Source organism: Coregonus lavaretus (genome assembly GCF_964263955.1).
Source record: "Coregonus lavaretus genome assembly, contig: HAP1_SCAFFOLD_320, whole genome shotgun sequence".
In the NCBI taxonomy this organism is placed as follows: Eukaryota; Metazoa; Chordata; class Actinopteri; order Salmoniformes; family Salmonidae; genus Coregonus; species Coregonus lavaretus.
This window is the reverse complement of record NW_028159255.1, coordinates 426,734-438,989: the sequence shown is the minus strand read 5'-3', so window position 1 is coordinate 438,989 and position 12,256 is coordinate 426,734. Positions and strand designations below refer to the sequence as shown.

Below are 12,256 nucleotides of genomic sequence, written 5' to 3'. Positions count from 1 at the left end.
GTCTCCTCCTCTCCACTAAAGGACACAGATGGACATGTGATCTGTCTCCTCCTCTCCACTAAAGGACACAGATGGACATGTGATCTGTCTCCTCCACTTCACTAAAGGACACAGAGGGACATGTGATCTGTCTCCTCTTCTCCACTAAAGGACACAGATGGACATGTGATCTGTCTCCTCCTCTTCATTAAAGGACACAGATGGACATGTGATCTGTCTCCTCCTCTCCACTAAAAGACACAGATGGACATGTGATCTGTCTCCTCCTCTTCACTAAAGGACACAGAGGGACATGTGATCTGTCTCCTCCTCTCCACTAAAGGACACAGAGGGACATGTGATCTGTCTCCTCCTCTCCACTAAAGGACACAGAGGGACATGTGATCCGTCTCCTCCTCTCCACTAAAGGACACAGAGGGACATGTGATCCGTCTCCTCCTCTCCACTAAAGGACACAGAGGGACATGTGATCTGTCTCCTCCTCTCCACTAAAGGACACAGAGGGACATGTGATCTGTCTCCTCTTCACTAAAGGACACAGATGGACATGTGATCTGTCTCCTCCACTTCACTAAAGGACACAGGGGGACATGTGATCTGTCTCCTCCTCTCCACTAAAGGACACAGAGGGACATGTGATCTGTCTCCTCCTCTCCACTAAAGGACACAGAGGGACATGTGATCTGTCTCCTCCTCTCCACTAAAGGACACAGAGGGACATGTGATCTGTCTCCTCTTCACTAAAGGACACAGATGGACATGTGATCTGTCTCCTCCACTTCACTAAAGGACACAGATGGACATGTGATCTGTCTCCTCCTCTCCACTAAAGGACACAGATGGACATGTGATCTGTCTCCTCCTCTCCACTAAAGGACACAGATGGACATGTGATCTGTCTCCTCCTCTTCACTAAAGGACATGTGATCTGTCTCCTCCTCTCCACTAAAGGACATGTGATCTGTCTCCTCCTCTTCACTAAAGGACACAGATGGACATGTGATCTGTATCTCAAAGGAAGTGACAAAATGTCAGGGAACAGTTCGCAAAACCACCCAGGGCAGTCTTTCTCAACCCCAGGTTAGTCCCAAATAGGGATTAACATGGGTAACCGGGATCACGGGTATGTCCCGGGAACACTCATTACATTTTCCGGAAAAAAAATATATGACAAGACCCGGGAAATGACAACACTCCCCCCCCCAAATATGGCACTAATGCAATTCCACAAAATACACAACCTGCTCAGCATCGGATTAGCAAAAAATCAACAGCACATAATCCAAACAGGTAACATGGAAACCTTTAGCCTAGCATACTGACTTCACACAAAGTCACCATAAATTCAAAAACACACAATTGACACTTCTGGACTGCACAAGCGACCCCAACGCAGTTAATAAACCCCACAGGAAACCCCTTACAGTATAGCCTATAAAATAACGTGTGCCTCTTTGAGATGTCATTGTGACTCTTCAGAAAGTCACACATTTGATAGGCCTATGGACAGTTCACTACGTAGGCATCTCTGTCACGGACATGAAGTCTGTTAACAATTCAGAGAGGCATGAGGGAAAATTCTACCTTCTCCTGTCCTAGAGTTTATAGGCCAGGGTTCTTCAATTCCGGTCCTGGAGGGCCGAAACACTTCTGTTTTTTTATTTCTACCTGGTAGTTAATTGCACTCACCTGGTGTCCCGGGTCTGAATCAGCCCCTGATTAGAAGGAGAGGATGAAAGACAGAGGTGTTTCGGCCCTCCAGGACCGGTATTGAAGAACCCTGTTATAGGCTATTTTCCTGTCCTGTCCCAATCCCACTGAAACCCCAAATCCTGACTCCTGTCTCGCATGGACATTCCTAACTTTATTCTGTAATCCATAAATTGCATTATCAAAGCACGTCTAGCCTATACATGTCTAAATACCTCTATAACATTTCCCCCCTGCCTCGTATTGCTGCCTATATAGAGCTTAGGTAGAGAATGTGTGATCAACAAACGGTATGGACAGTAGATCTGGATACAGTTGGTCCCCGTTAAGATACCTTCATATTTAAACCATTTCTACTCTTCACCTTCCCAGTTTTTCATGAGCTGATCTGCCATCTTTATACATTTACGTCATTTAGCAGACGCTCTTATCCAGAGCGACTTACAGTTAGTGCATACATTATTCTTTTTTATTTTCATACTGGCCCCCCGTGGGAATCGAACCCACAACCCTGGCGTTGCAAACGCCATGCTCTATCAACTGAGCTACATCCCTGCCGGCCATTCCCTCCCCTACCCTGGACGATGCTGGGCCAATTGTGCGCCGCCCCATTGGTCTCCCGGTCACGGCCGGCTACGACAGAGCCTGGATTCGAACCAGGATCTCTAGTGGCACAGCTAGCACTGCGATGCAGTGCCTTAGACCACTGCGCCACTCGGGAACACATTTATAATCATCAACTTGATTTTGCCAAATGCAGGAGATATTCTGTCATTCATTGAAGGAGGTTATCTAGCAAGCTTACTTATCAACTATGGTCATTTGACTTTTGTTTGACTGCCGTTATAAAGTTTGCATGATTCGACAAGGCTATACTCCGACTGTGCAGCCAAGCCAACAAGGTCTCATTTGGGGAGAACCCTGGCATAGTGACCATATCTTGGTTTTAAACACTTTAAAATGGGCACTTCTGATTTTTGCTGTATTTCCCGGAACTCTCTGGATCAATATGAACTATTCCCGGTACTGAAACTCTGTAGATTTTAGGGAAAATATGAATCCCTAGTCCCAAGGATGTTACCTGACTGAGCTATCAGATCCTGCAGCTAGCTGAAATATATTTAGTCAGTTGTCAAGAGTCAATCTAAGTTATAGTAAAGAAACAGCGCGCTGTAGGGATCAATGTGTGTCCGGAACTTTCCAGAGCCCTATCAGAACAGTCCAGAATGGGAAGAGTCCATGGCACGTATTCACAAAGCATCCCAGAGCAGGAGTCCTGATGCACGATTAGGTCCCTACTCTGGGGCACTTTGGGAACAGGCCCAGAACAGAGTCCTGATGCACGATTAGGTCCCTACTCTGGGGCGCTTTGGGAACACAGGCCCAGAACAGAGTCCTATTAGGGTGTTCATTAGTAACAGAGCTCAGCCTGGGACAAAGACTCTCAGTCTCTCTCAGTCCTTAGCAGCTACAGTCTGGACCAACAGACTGGGACCGTGTCTGCAGGCCAGGCCAGACCACTAACAAGCTCCCAATAACAAGCCCCGAGTTACGGCTGCGTCCCAAAACAGCACCCTTCATAGTGCACTACTCTGACCGGGGCCCTATGAGCCCGGAGGACAGGGGGCCATTTGGGACGCAGTAATAGCAAATCAGGGAACAGTTCAGTTGGCTGCCTCTCTTTTCTTTCGACAGGCTACTGAAAGAGGCCCCTCTCCGTTGAGCAGGACCTTTCAGAATGAGGGAGGGAGTGTATTTGTTGTGTAACGTTAACATAAAGAACGTGAATTTAGAGTGATGGGTTCATGGTGGTACATGCCTCTATATACGTAATACAAACTGTCCAGATTGGGCAGGAGGCTAGAAATAAGGTGAGAGTTCACCCTCGTTCACCCTCGTTCACCCATGGTTTAGTTCTCACTGCATCAGCACAATAGGATGTAGCCAACGTGGTTAAACCGTCCCTAACTGAAGGGAAGTAGCTGGAGTGTTTCTTAAAGGGGTGTTTCAGTGTTCTTTTGCAGTAGAAACCCCACAGGGGGGCATTTCACTGTGTTTCCTCTGACATTGTCCAGACAGACTGCAGAGGCAGGCAGCAGTCCTAGATTGTGTCCCAAAATGGCACCCTATTCCGTATATAGTGCACTACTTTTGACCAGAGACATGTTCCCTTCCCAGTGCACTACTTTTGACCAGAGACATGTTCCCTTCCCAGTGCACTACTTTTGACCAGAGGGAATAGGGTGCCATTTGGGATGCAGTCTATCTTTCTCTGGGCCAGGGCACATGTTGTCAATTTGTCTGCGTGGGTTGTGACCGGGACAGCCTTGGGCTGATTCTACGTCAATGGTACCTTACTGGCTGCTGTCAGACTGGAGGAGAAACGTCCCTAACGGTACCTTATTCAGCCTTTTCCCTCTCAAGACCGCGGCTGCCATAACACTAGGAATTAGATTACAGGATCTCTATGGTGGCAGCAGGGCAGAGAGGACTGAAACCAGCTCAGGGAAACAGCAGAGGTTTGGGAACCCGGCCTGAAACCAGCTCAGGGAAACAGCAGAGGTTTGGGAACCCGGCCTGAAACCAGCTCAGGGAAACAGCAGAGGTTTGGGAACCCGGCCTGAAACCAGCTCAGGGAAACAGCAGAGGTTTGGGAACCCGGACTGAAACCAGCTCAGGGAAACAGCAGAGGTTTGGGAACCCGGCCTGAAACCAGCTCAGGGAAACAGCAGAGGTTTGGGAACCCGGCCTGAAACCAGCTCAGGGAAACAGCAGAGGTTTGGGAACCCGGCCTGAAACCAGCTCAGGGAAACAGCAGAGGTTTGGGAACCCGGCCTGAAACCAGCTCAGGGAAACAGCAGAGGTTTGGGAACCCGGCCTGAAATCAGCTCAGGGAAACAGCAGAGGTTTGGGAACCTGGCCTGAAACCAGCTCAGGGAAACAGCAGAGGTTTGGGAACCTGGCCTGAAACCGCGTTACCACGGCATCTCACAGAATGATCTGTCGGCAGACAAGGAGCAGAGCAGCGAGTCTGTGGAGCGTCTGTTAGAGCAACATAGTAAAATCACTGAGCTCATTCTCACCAAGCAGAGAAGAGACAGAGACAGAGACAGAGTCTGAAACAGAGACAGAGACAGAGTCTGAAACAGAAACAGAGACAGAAGAGAAAGAGGCTGAAACAGAGACAGAGACAGAGACAGAAGAGAAAGAGTCTGAAACAGAGATTGAAACAGAGACAGAAGAGAAAGAGACTGAAACAGAGACAGAAAAGAAAGAGACTGAAACTGAAACAGAGACAGAAGAGAAAGAGACTGAAACTGAAACAGAGACAGAAGAGAAAGAGACTGAAACTGAAACAGAGACAGAAGAGAAAGAGACTGAAACAGAAACAGAGACAGAAGAGAAAAAAGGGCCAATGCTCCACTTAACTGAAAACTCCAGTTCCACCAACGCCAAACACTGTTTCCAAATCACAAATATCTTTTAAACATGACCAAATTACCAGTACACTCCTGTATGTCTTATTGCCCTGTGGTTTCATTACCTCTTCAGACAGAGAAAGAGCTTTGGCTTGAACAGCCTACTTACAGGAGTGGGAAAGGTTGTTGTGGTGTGTGAAGACACTATGAGAAGCTCAAGGCAGTGTTGCATGAAATATACTATACTTCAATTCAATCAGCATTCTACACGAGAGAGAGAGAGAGAGAGAGAGAGAGAGAGAGAGAGAGAGAGAGAGAGAGAGAGAGAGAGAGAGAGAGAGAGAGAGAAAGAGAGCGGTAGAGCGAGAGAGAGAGCTAGAGAGAGAGAGACAGAGCGAGAGAGACAGAGACAGAGACAGAGACAGAGACAGAGAGAGAGAGAGAGAGGTATATATATATATATATATATAGAGAGAGAAGTAGAGAGAGCTAGAGACAGAGAGAATAGAAAAGGAGAGAGGTCCAACTCCCCCCTCTCCCTTGATCATCAGACTCATAACAGAGCGTTAATAGACACAGGAAGTCCGCTACAAAGCCTACAGCCAGACTCTCTTCACAGGGAGATCAGGGCAGCTTGACCACAACAAAGAACCTTTTCAACCCCTAACCCCTTTCAACCCCTATCCCCAATCATTTTCATCGCCGTACTAACTAGGGGTTGACTATGAAAACAAGCCTCTGCCCCGGCGGCCGCACAAATATGTAACTGCACTGGTTCAGCCTGTGAGAACTGTGACAGCCTGAGTCAACACATTACACCACGGTTGCGTCAAATGGCACCCTATAGGATCTGGTCAACAGTAGTGTACAGTGTACATAGGGAATAGGGTGCCATTTTTGGACATAGCCCATTACTCAACGACAGACTAGTGAATACTCTTCCTCCATAGATAAAAGGTTACAGGACACTGTTGATATTGACATGTACCGCAACTAGCCTATGACTATGAGAAAGACACACCAGACAATCTGTATAAAAAACAAGTATTTAACGTGATCTATTTAATAGGCTATACCCTGAGCTTCCGGGGACATCTATTATAAAAATGAAGAGTCAACATGTTAACTACATCCTGTCTTACCAGAAACTAAACCACTTTCTACAGATACACTTCCAGGGATCACAGATTAAATCCCGGTGAAACTACCTCCTGGAAAAATAACTCAGGTTTCATGACAGGTCTTTCATGGGCTGTGTCCCAAATGCCACCCTATTCCCTATAGTGCACTACTTTAGACCAGGACCCATAGTGAATAGTGAGCCATTTGACCAGGACCCATTGGGGATCGTGCACTACTTTAGACCAGGACCCATAGTGAATAGTGAGCCATTTGACCAGGACCCATTGGGGATAGGGTACCATTTGACCAGGACCCATAGGGGATAGGGTACCATTTGACCAGGACCCATTGGGGATAGGGTACCATTTGGGACACAGCCTAGGCCTAATGTAAAAGGAATGTTATGGGGGCAACGACCGATGCCTGGCTGGAATTCCTCATCCATAACTCTGTCTGTCAGCTTGCCAGAAGACACCGACCGTCACGCCTGTTTACACTGAGATGCACAGGGGTGGGAACACAATCATGGTTACATTAACACACCCTGGAACTGGTGCGAGATACGGGCTGGAAAACGTACCTCAATGCAAGGCTGGGATATGCCACTGTTCTCCAAACTTTACCTTTAGGGAATGGGGAAAGGGGGGGGGGGGGGGGGGGGGGGGGTACCTAGTCAGTTGCTTAACTGAACGCATTTAACCTCAATGTGTCTTCCGCATTTAACCCAACCCCTCTGAATCAGAGAGGTGCGGGGGACTATTGACATCACGGCCCCACGGGGAGCAGTTGTTGTCGGGGGTTAACTGCCTTGCTCATGGGCAGAACGGCAGATTTTTTCCATCTTGCCGGCTCGGGGATTCGAACCAGCGACCTTTCGGTTACTGGCCCAATGCTCTTAACTACTAGGCTAACAGCTGCTGTAGCTACTGCTAGCTAGCATGAGGTGGCTGCTGTAGCTACTTCTAGCTAGCATGAGGACGAAAAGGGCAGTGTTCAGGGAAAACCAGCAGTATTTCAATCGTCCAGATGGAGCAGTGTGGAACCTGTGGATTAAGGTAAAGTTTGGAGAACAGTGGCATATCCCAGCCTTGCATTGAGGTACGTTTTCCGGGCCCGTATCTCGCACCAGTTCCAGGGTGGGTTAATGTAACCATGATTGTGTTCCCACCCCTGTGCAGCTCAGTGTAAACGAGCGTAACGGTCGGGTCGGTATCTTCTGGCAGTCTGTCCGCTATCTCTCCAACCATGCCAGCTTGTCATCCAGGGGCATGTTCCACAGAAAGACACACACACACACCACAGACACACAGGCAGGAACGAACACACACACACACCTCAGTAGATAAAAGCATTCCATAAATACCTGATAATGTATTCACAGTAGCCTGTGAGATAAATATCCATTAGGCTGGCCACTGCCCCATTAAAAACTGCAGATAGCGTTATCGTATAAAAAAAAAACTGGGTATAAACCACTAATCAAACAGGTAGTTCGCCAGACATCAACACCGGTTGCTTTGATAGAGATGAAATACATTAGAAATACATCCACTAGGCCACTATTCATTTCAGTGAAAGCAGAAATACTGCGTTTATAATGGACAGAGTCCATTCAAAAGTACACGGTTTGTAACTGCGCTTTCATCTTTATCATAAAAACTTAAAATCACTCACCTTTTTAAAATATCCATTCTGACCCGCTCGGTCCTTGATCCCGTTGGTCATTATTGTGTCCGTCATTCTGAACTTTCAAACGCAGCCAAAAGCTTCGAAGAAATAGGTAAAAGTGGAATATCGTTGTGAGCCTGTTGTTCAACAGGTGCGTCTTCCCCAGCTATAACAATCAGTCACCGCTTCGGTCTTGCCTCTATTCGTTGTGTGACATCACTCTACCAGACGGTCGCTATTCTCCACGTAGCTGAACTAGAAACCCCACCCCGAGAGTGTGACGGCGGAGGATTGCAGCGCAGACAAAACGGGAAAGTTACCGGTATCTTTGGTTGCAGTGTGTTGTTTTGTAGGTAGGTGGGGCTCCAATCGCTCCTCTTCAGTATTTGCATAAGGAGCCTGATTTATTGTTGTACGTGGACGGAAGCTTTGCCAATAGAGAATGTTTAGTGATTCAGAAGTACGCAAGAAAAAGCATTAAATATTTTTTGGCTTCGCCTACTTTTCTTTTAGTAGTTCTCTCACTTACATAGAGAACGGCAACTTATAGCTGCAAGCAGCAACGGACAGGGTTCACAGAATGACAGAAAGGACAAGATCAGAGTGGATTTAAACTGGTTTAAATGGTAATGTCTTTGATGACCCTGAAAGGGTTCAAGCTGATGGGCCATTGTGACGTGATTTTTACAAAGGATTTAAAGGTGCAATATGCAGGAATCGCTTTGACATTTCCTGAATGCTAAAATTCTAATAGTTTGCCTTATTTCAGTGTATGTGACAAAACAAGCACTCAGAGTGTAGAGAATCATTGTATCATCTAAACCGCTGTGAAATATATTTTCAATAATAAAAAAAATATTGTTTTTTCAGCTGTTTGAACCTGGTGTACAAAACCATGGACACCTGCTATATGATCAGCACACTGTGTAGTGTGAACCATGGACACCTGCTATATGATCAGCACACTGTGTAGTGTGAACCATGGACACCTGCTATATGATCAGCACACTGTGTAGTGTGAACCATGGACACCTGCTATATGATCAGCACACTGTGTAGTGTGAACCATGGACACCTGCTATATGATCAGTACACTGTGTAGTGTGAACCATGGACACCTGCTATATGATCAGCACACTGTGTAGTGTGAACCATGGACACCTGCTATATGATCAGCACACTGTGTAGTGTGAACCATGGACACCTGCTATATGATCAGCACACTGTGTAGTGTGAACCATGGACACCTGCTATATGATCAGCACACTGTGTAGTGTGAACCATGGACACCTGCTATATGATCAGTACACTGTGTAGTGTGAACCATGGACACCTGCTATATGATCAGCACACTGTGTAGTGTGAACCATGGACACCTGCTATATGATCAGCACACTGTGTAGTGTGAACCATGGACACTGCTATATGATCAGCACACTGTGTAGTGTGAACCATGGACACCTGCTATATGATCAGCACACTGTGTAGTGTGAACCATGGACACCTGCTATATGATCAGCACACTGTGTAGTGTGAACCATGGACACCTGCTATATGATCAGCACACTGTGTAGTGTGAACCATGGACACCTGCTATATGATCAGCACACTGTGTAGTGTGAACCATGGACACCTGCTATATGATCAGCACACTGTGTAGTGTGAACCATGGACACCTGCTATATGATCAGCACACTGTGTAGTGTGAACCATGGACACCTGCTATATGATCAGCACACTGTGTAGTGTGAACCATGGACACTGCTATATGATCAGCACACATGTACATATTACTTCAACTACCTCAACTAGCCGGTGCCCCCGCACATTGACTCTGCACCGGTACCCCCCTGTATATATAGCCTCCCTACTGTTATTTTATTTTACTTCTGCTCTTTTTTTCTCAACACTTTTTTGTTGTTTTATTCTACTTTTTTATTAAAAATAAATGCACTGTTGGTTAAGGGCTGTAAGTAAGCATTTCACTGTAATGTCTGCACCTGTTGTATTCGGCGCATGTGGCCAATACAATTTGATTTGATTTGATCAGCACACTGTGTAGTGTGAACCATGGACACCTGCTATATGATCAGCACACTGTGTAGTGTGAACCATGGACACCTGCTATATGATCAGCACACTGTGTAGTGTGAACCATGGACACCTGCTATATGATCAGCACACTGTGTAGTGTGAACCATGGACACCTGCTATATGATCAGCACACTGTGTAGTGTGAACCATGGACACTGCTATATGATCAGCACACATGTACATATTACTTCAACTACCTCAACTAGCCGGTGCCCCCGCACATTGACTCTGCACCGGTACCCCCCTGTATATATAGCCTCCCTACTGTTATTTTATTTTACTTCTGCTCTTTTTTTCTCAACACTTTTTTGTTGTTTTATTCTACTTTTTTATTAAAAATAAATGCACTGTTGGTTAAGGGCTGTAAGTAAGCATTTCACTGTAATGTCTGCACCTGTTGTATTCGGCGCATGTGGCCAATACAATTTGATTTGATTTGATCAGCACACTGTGTAGTGTGAACCATGGACACCTGCTATATGATCAGCACACTGTGTAGTGTGAACCATGGACACCTGCTATATGATCAGCACACTGTGTAGTGTGAACCATGGACACCTGCTATATGATCAGCACACTGTGTAGTGTGAACCATGGACACCTGCTATATGATCAGCACACTGTGTAGTGGGGCGGCAGGTAGCTTAGTGGTTAAGAGCGTTGTGCCAGTAACCGAAAGGTCGCTGGTTCTAATCCCCGAGCCGACTAGGTGAAAAATCTGTCGATGTGCCCTTGAGCAAAGCACTTAACCCTAATTGCTCCTGTAAGTTGCTCTGGATAAGAGCGTCTGCTGAATGACATAAATGTAAATGTCGTGTGAACCATGGGGCCCTGACTGTGTAATGTGTACTGTGGGGCTTATATGGCCTTGGAGCACAGCTATTCACACCCCCTGACACCCCCTGTGTACACTAAAGACTGTCAATGCTGTCGTATGCTGTTACAACCCTCATGCTGGCTTGTCAATAGCCTATACTTGTCCCCAAGGTTACTGACAGCATTGGTCAGCCATATTGTGGTCGTGGTCCACTCCTCTCTGTCACAACAAGTGGGAGGATACTGGGGAAACACACATTGTCTCGGTAATTGGTGTGTCTTTGGTTGCTTAGAAACGGTACTTGAAAGGTAAGCTCTCCAGACACAGTCGTTGTTCTTCAAGGTTGCTGCCATGATTGTGTTGTTGATTGCTAGGAATGATTTCAGCTAGAGGAGGGGAGGCATTTTCATTCCCGCTGGTCTGTCTTTCTTTATAGGGAACCTTGAATGAAAACCTTTTAGAAGTTAAACCATTTATGTGGTTCAGTCTGAAAACTGTAATATTCCCTAGATTTTTACCCAAAACAGTTTGAAAAGAAAATACTTTTTTGACTTCAGATTGAATTGGAATAAAACAAAGAAATTAATTGTATAGATAGCTCATAGCAGTTATTAAGATAAGCAGGGAGTACAATCCTGAAATAAACACCCTGACAACTTGGTTTCTAAATATGACAGATATTAACTCTTAAAGGAAAAATCCACTCAAAAACTATATTTTGTTATTTTTTTAATTAGTCCACTGTTGATACAGCCCCAAAATGTTTTGCATGTCAGCAGTCAAGTTTTCAAGATATTGGACTTTCAAGAAGCAAAGTGTCACCGGCCACATCATCATGATGACATCATGATGATGACATGATGACATCATCATGATGATGTCGCCGGTGACTATTGTCACGTTCCTGTGCTTGTTGGAACTAGGAAACTCTGACATTTCCGACTTGTTAACTGGTTGTAGTTATACATGTGCCGGGTTCAACCAATTAGCAAGTTGGACATTTCAGAGTTTCTAGGTCCGACTAGCACGTGAACGCGGCAACTTTGCTCAGGGTTAGGGTCTGCCAGGGACTGAGGGTTAGGGATAGGGTCTATCAGGGACTGAGGGATAGGGTCTGTCAGGGACTGAGGCTTAGGGATAGGGTCTATCAGGGACTGAGGGACAGGGTCTGTCAGGGACTGAGGCTTGGGGATAGGGTCTATCAGGGACTGAGGGATAGGGATAGGGTCTATCAGGGACTGAGGGATAGGGTATATCAGGGACTGAGGCTTAGGGATAGGGTCTGTCAGGGACTGAGGTTTAGGGTTAGGGTCTGTCAGGGACTGAGGCTTAGGGATAGGGTCTATCAGGGACTGAAGCTGAGGGATAGGGTCTGTCAGGGATTGAGGCTTGGGGATAGGGTCTATCAGGGACTGAGGGATAGGGA

The 12,256-nt window shown here is 46.3% G+C and overlaps 1 protein-coding gene across 2 annotated transcripts in view; it reads right to left on the bottom strand.

The window, feature by feature from the left end:
* Positions 1-8,131, bottom strand: part of rhpn2 (rhophilin, Rho GTPase binding protein 2) — a 75,277-nt gene extending 67,146 nt beyond the window's left edge. For both annotated transcript variants that reach the window (XM_084197385.1, XM_084197386.1), the window contains exon 1: positions 7,926-8,131. In XM_084197385.1, the coding sequence (XP_084053511.1) occupies positions 7,926-7,991 (66 nt within the window). In that variant the 5' untranslated portion in view covers positions 7,992-8,131. The remainder of the gene's footprint in view (positions 1-7,925) is intronic.
* Between the last annotated feature and the right edge of the window lie 4,125 nt (positions 8,132-12,256).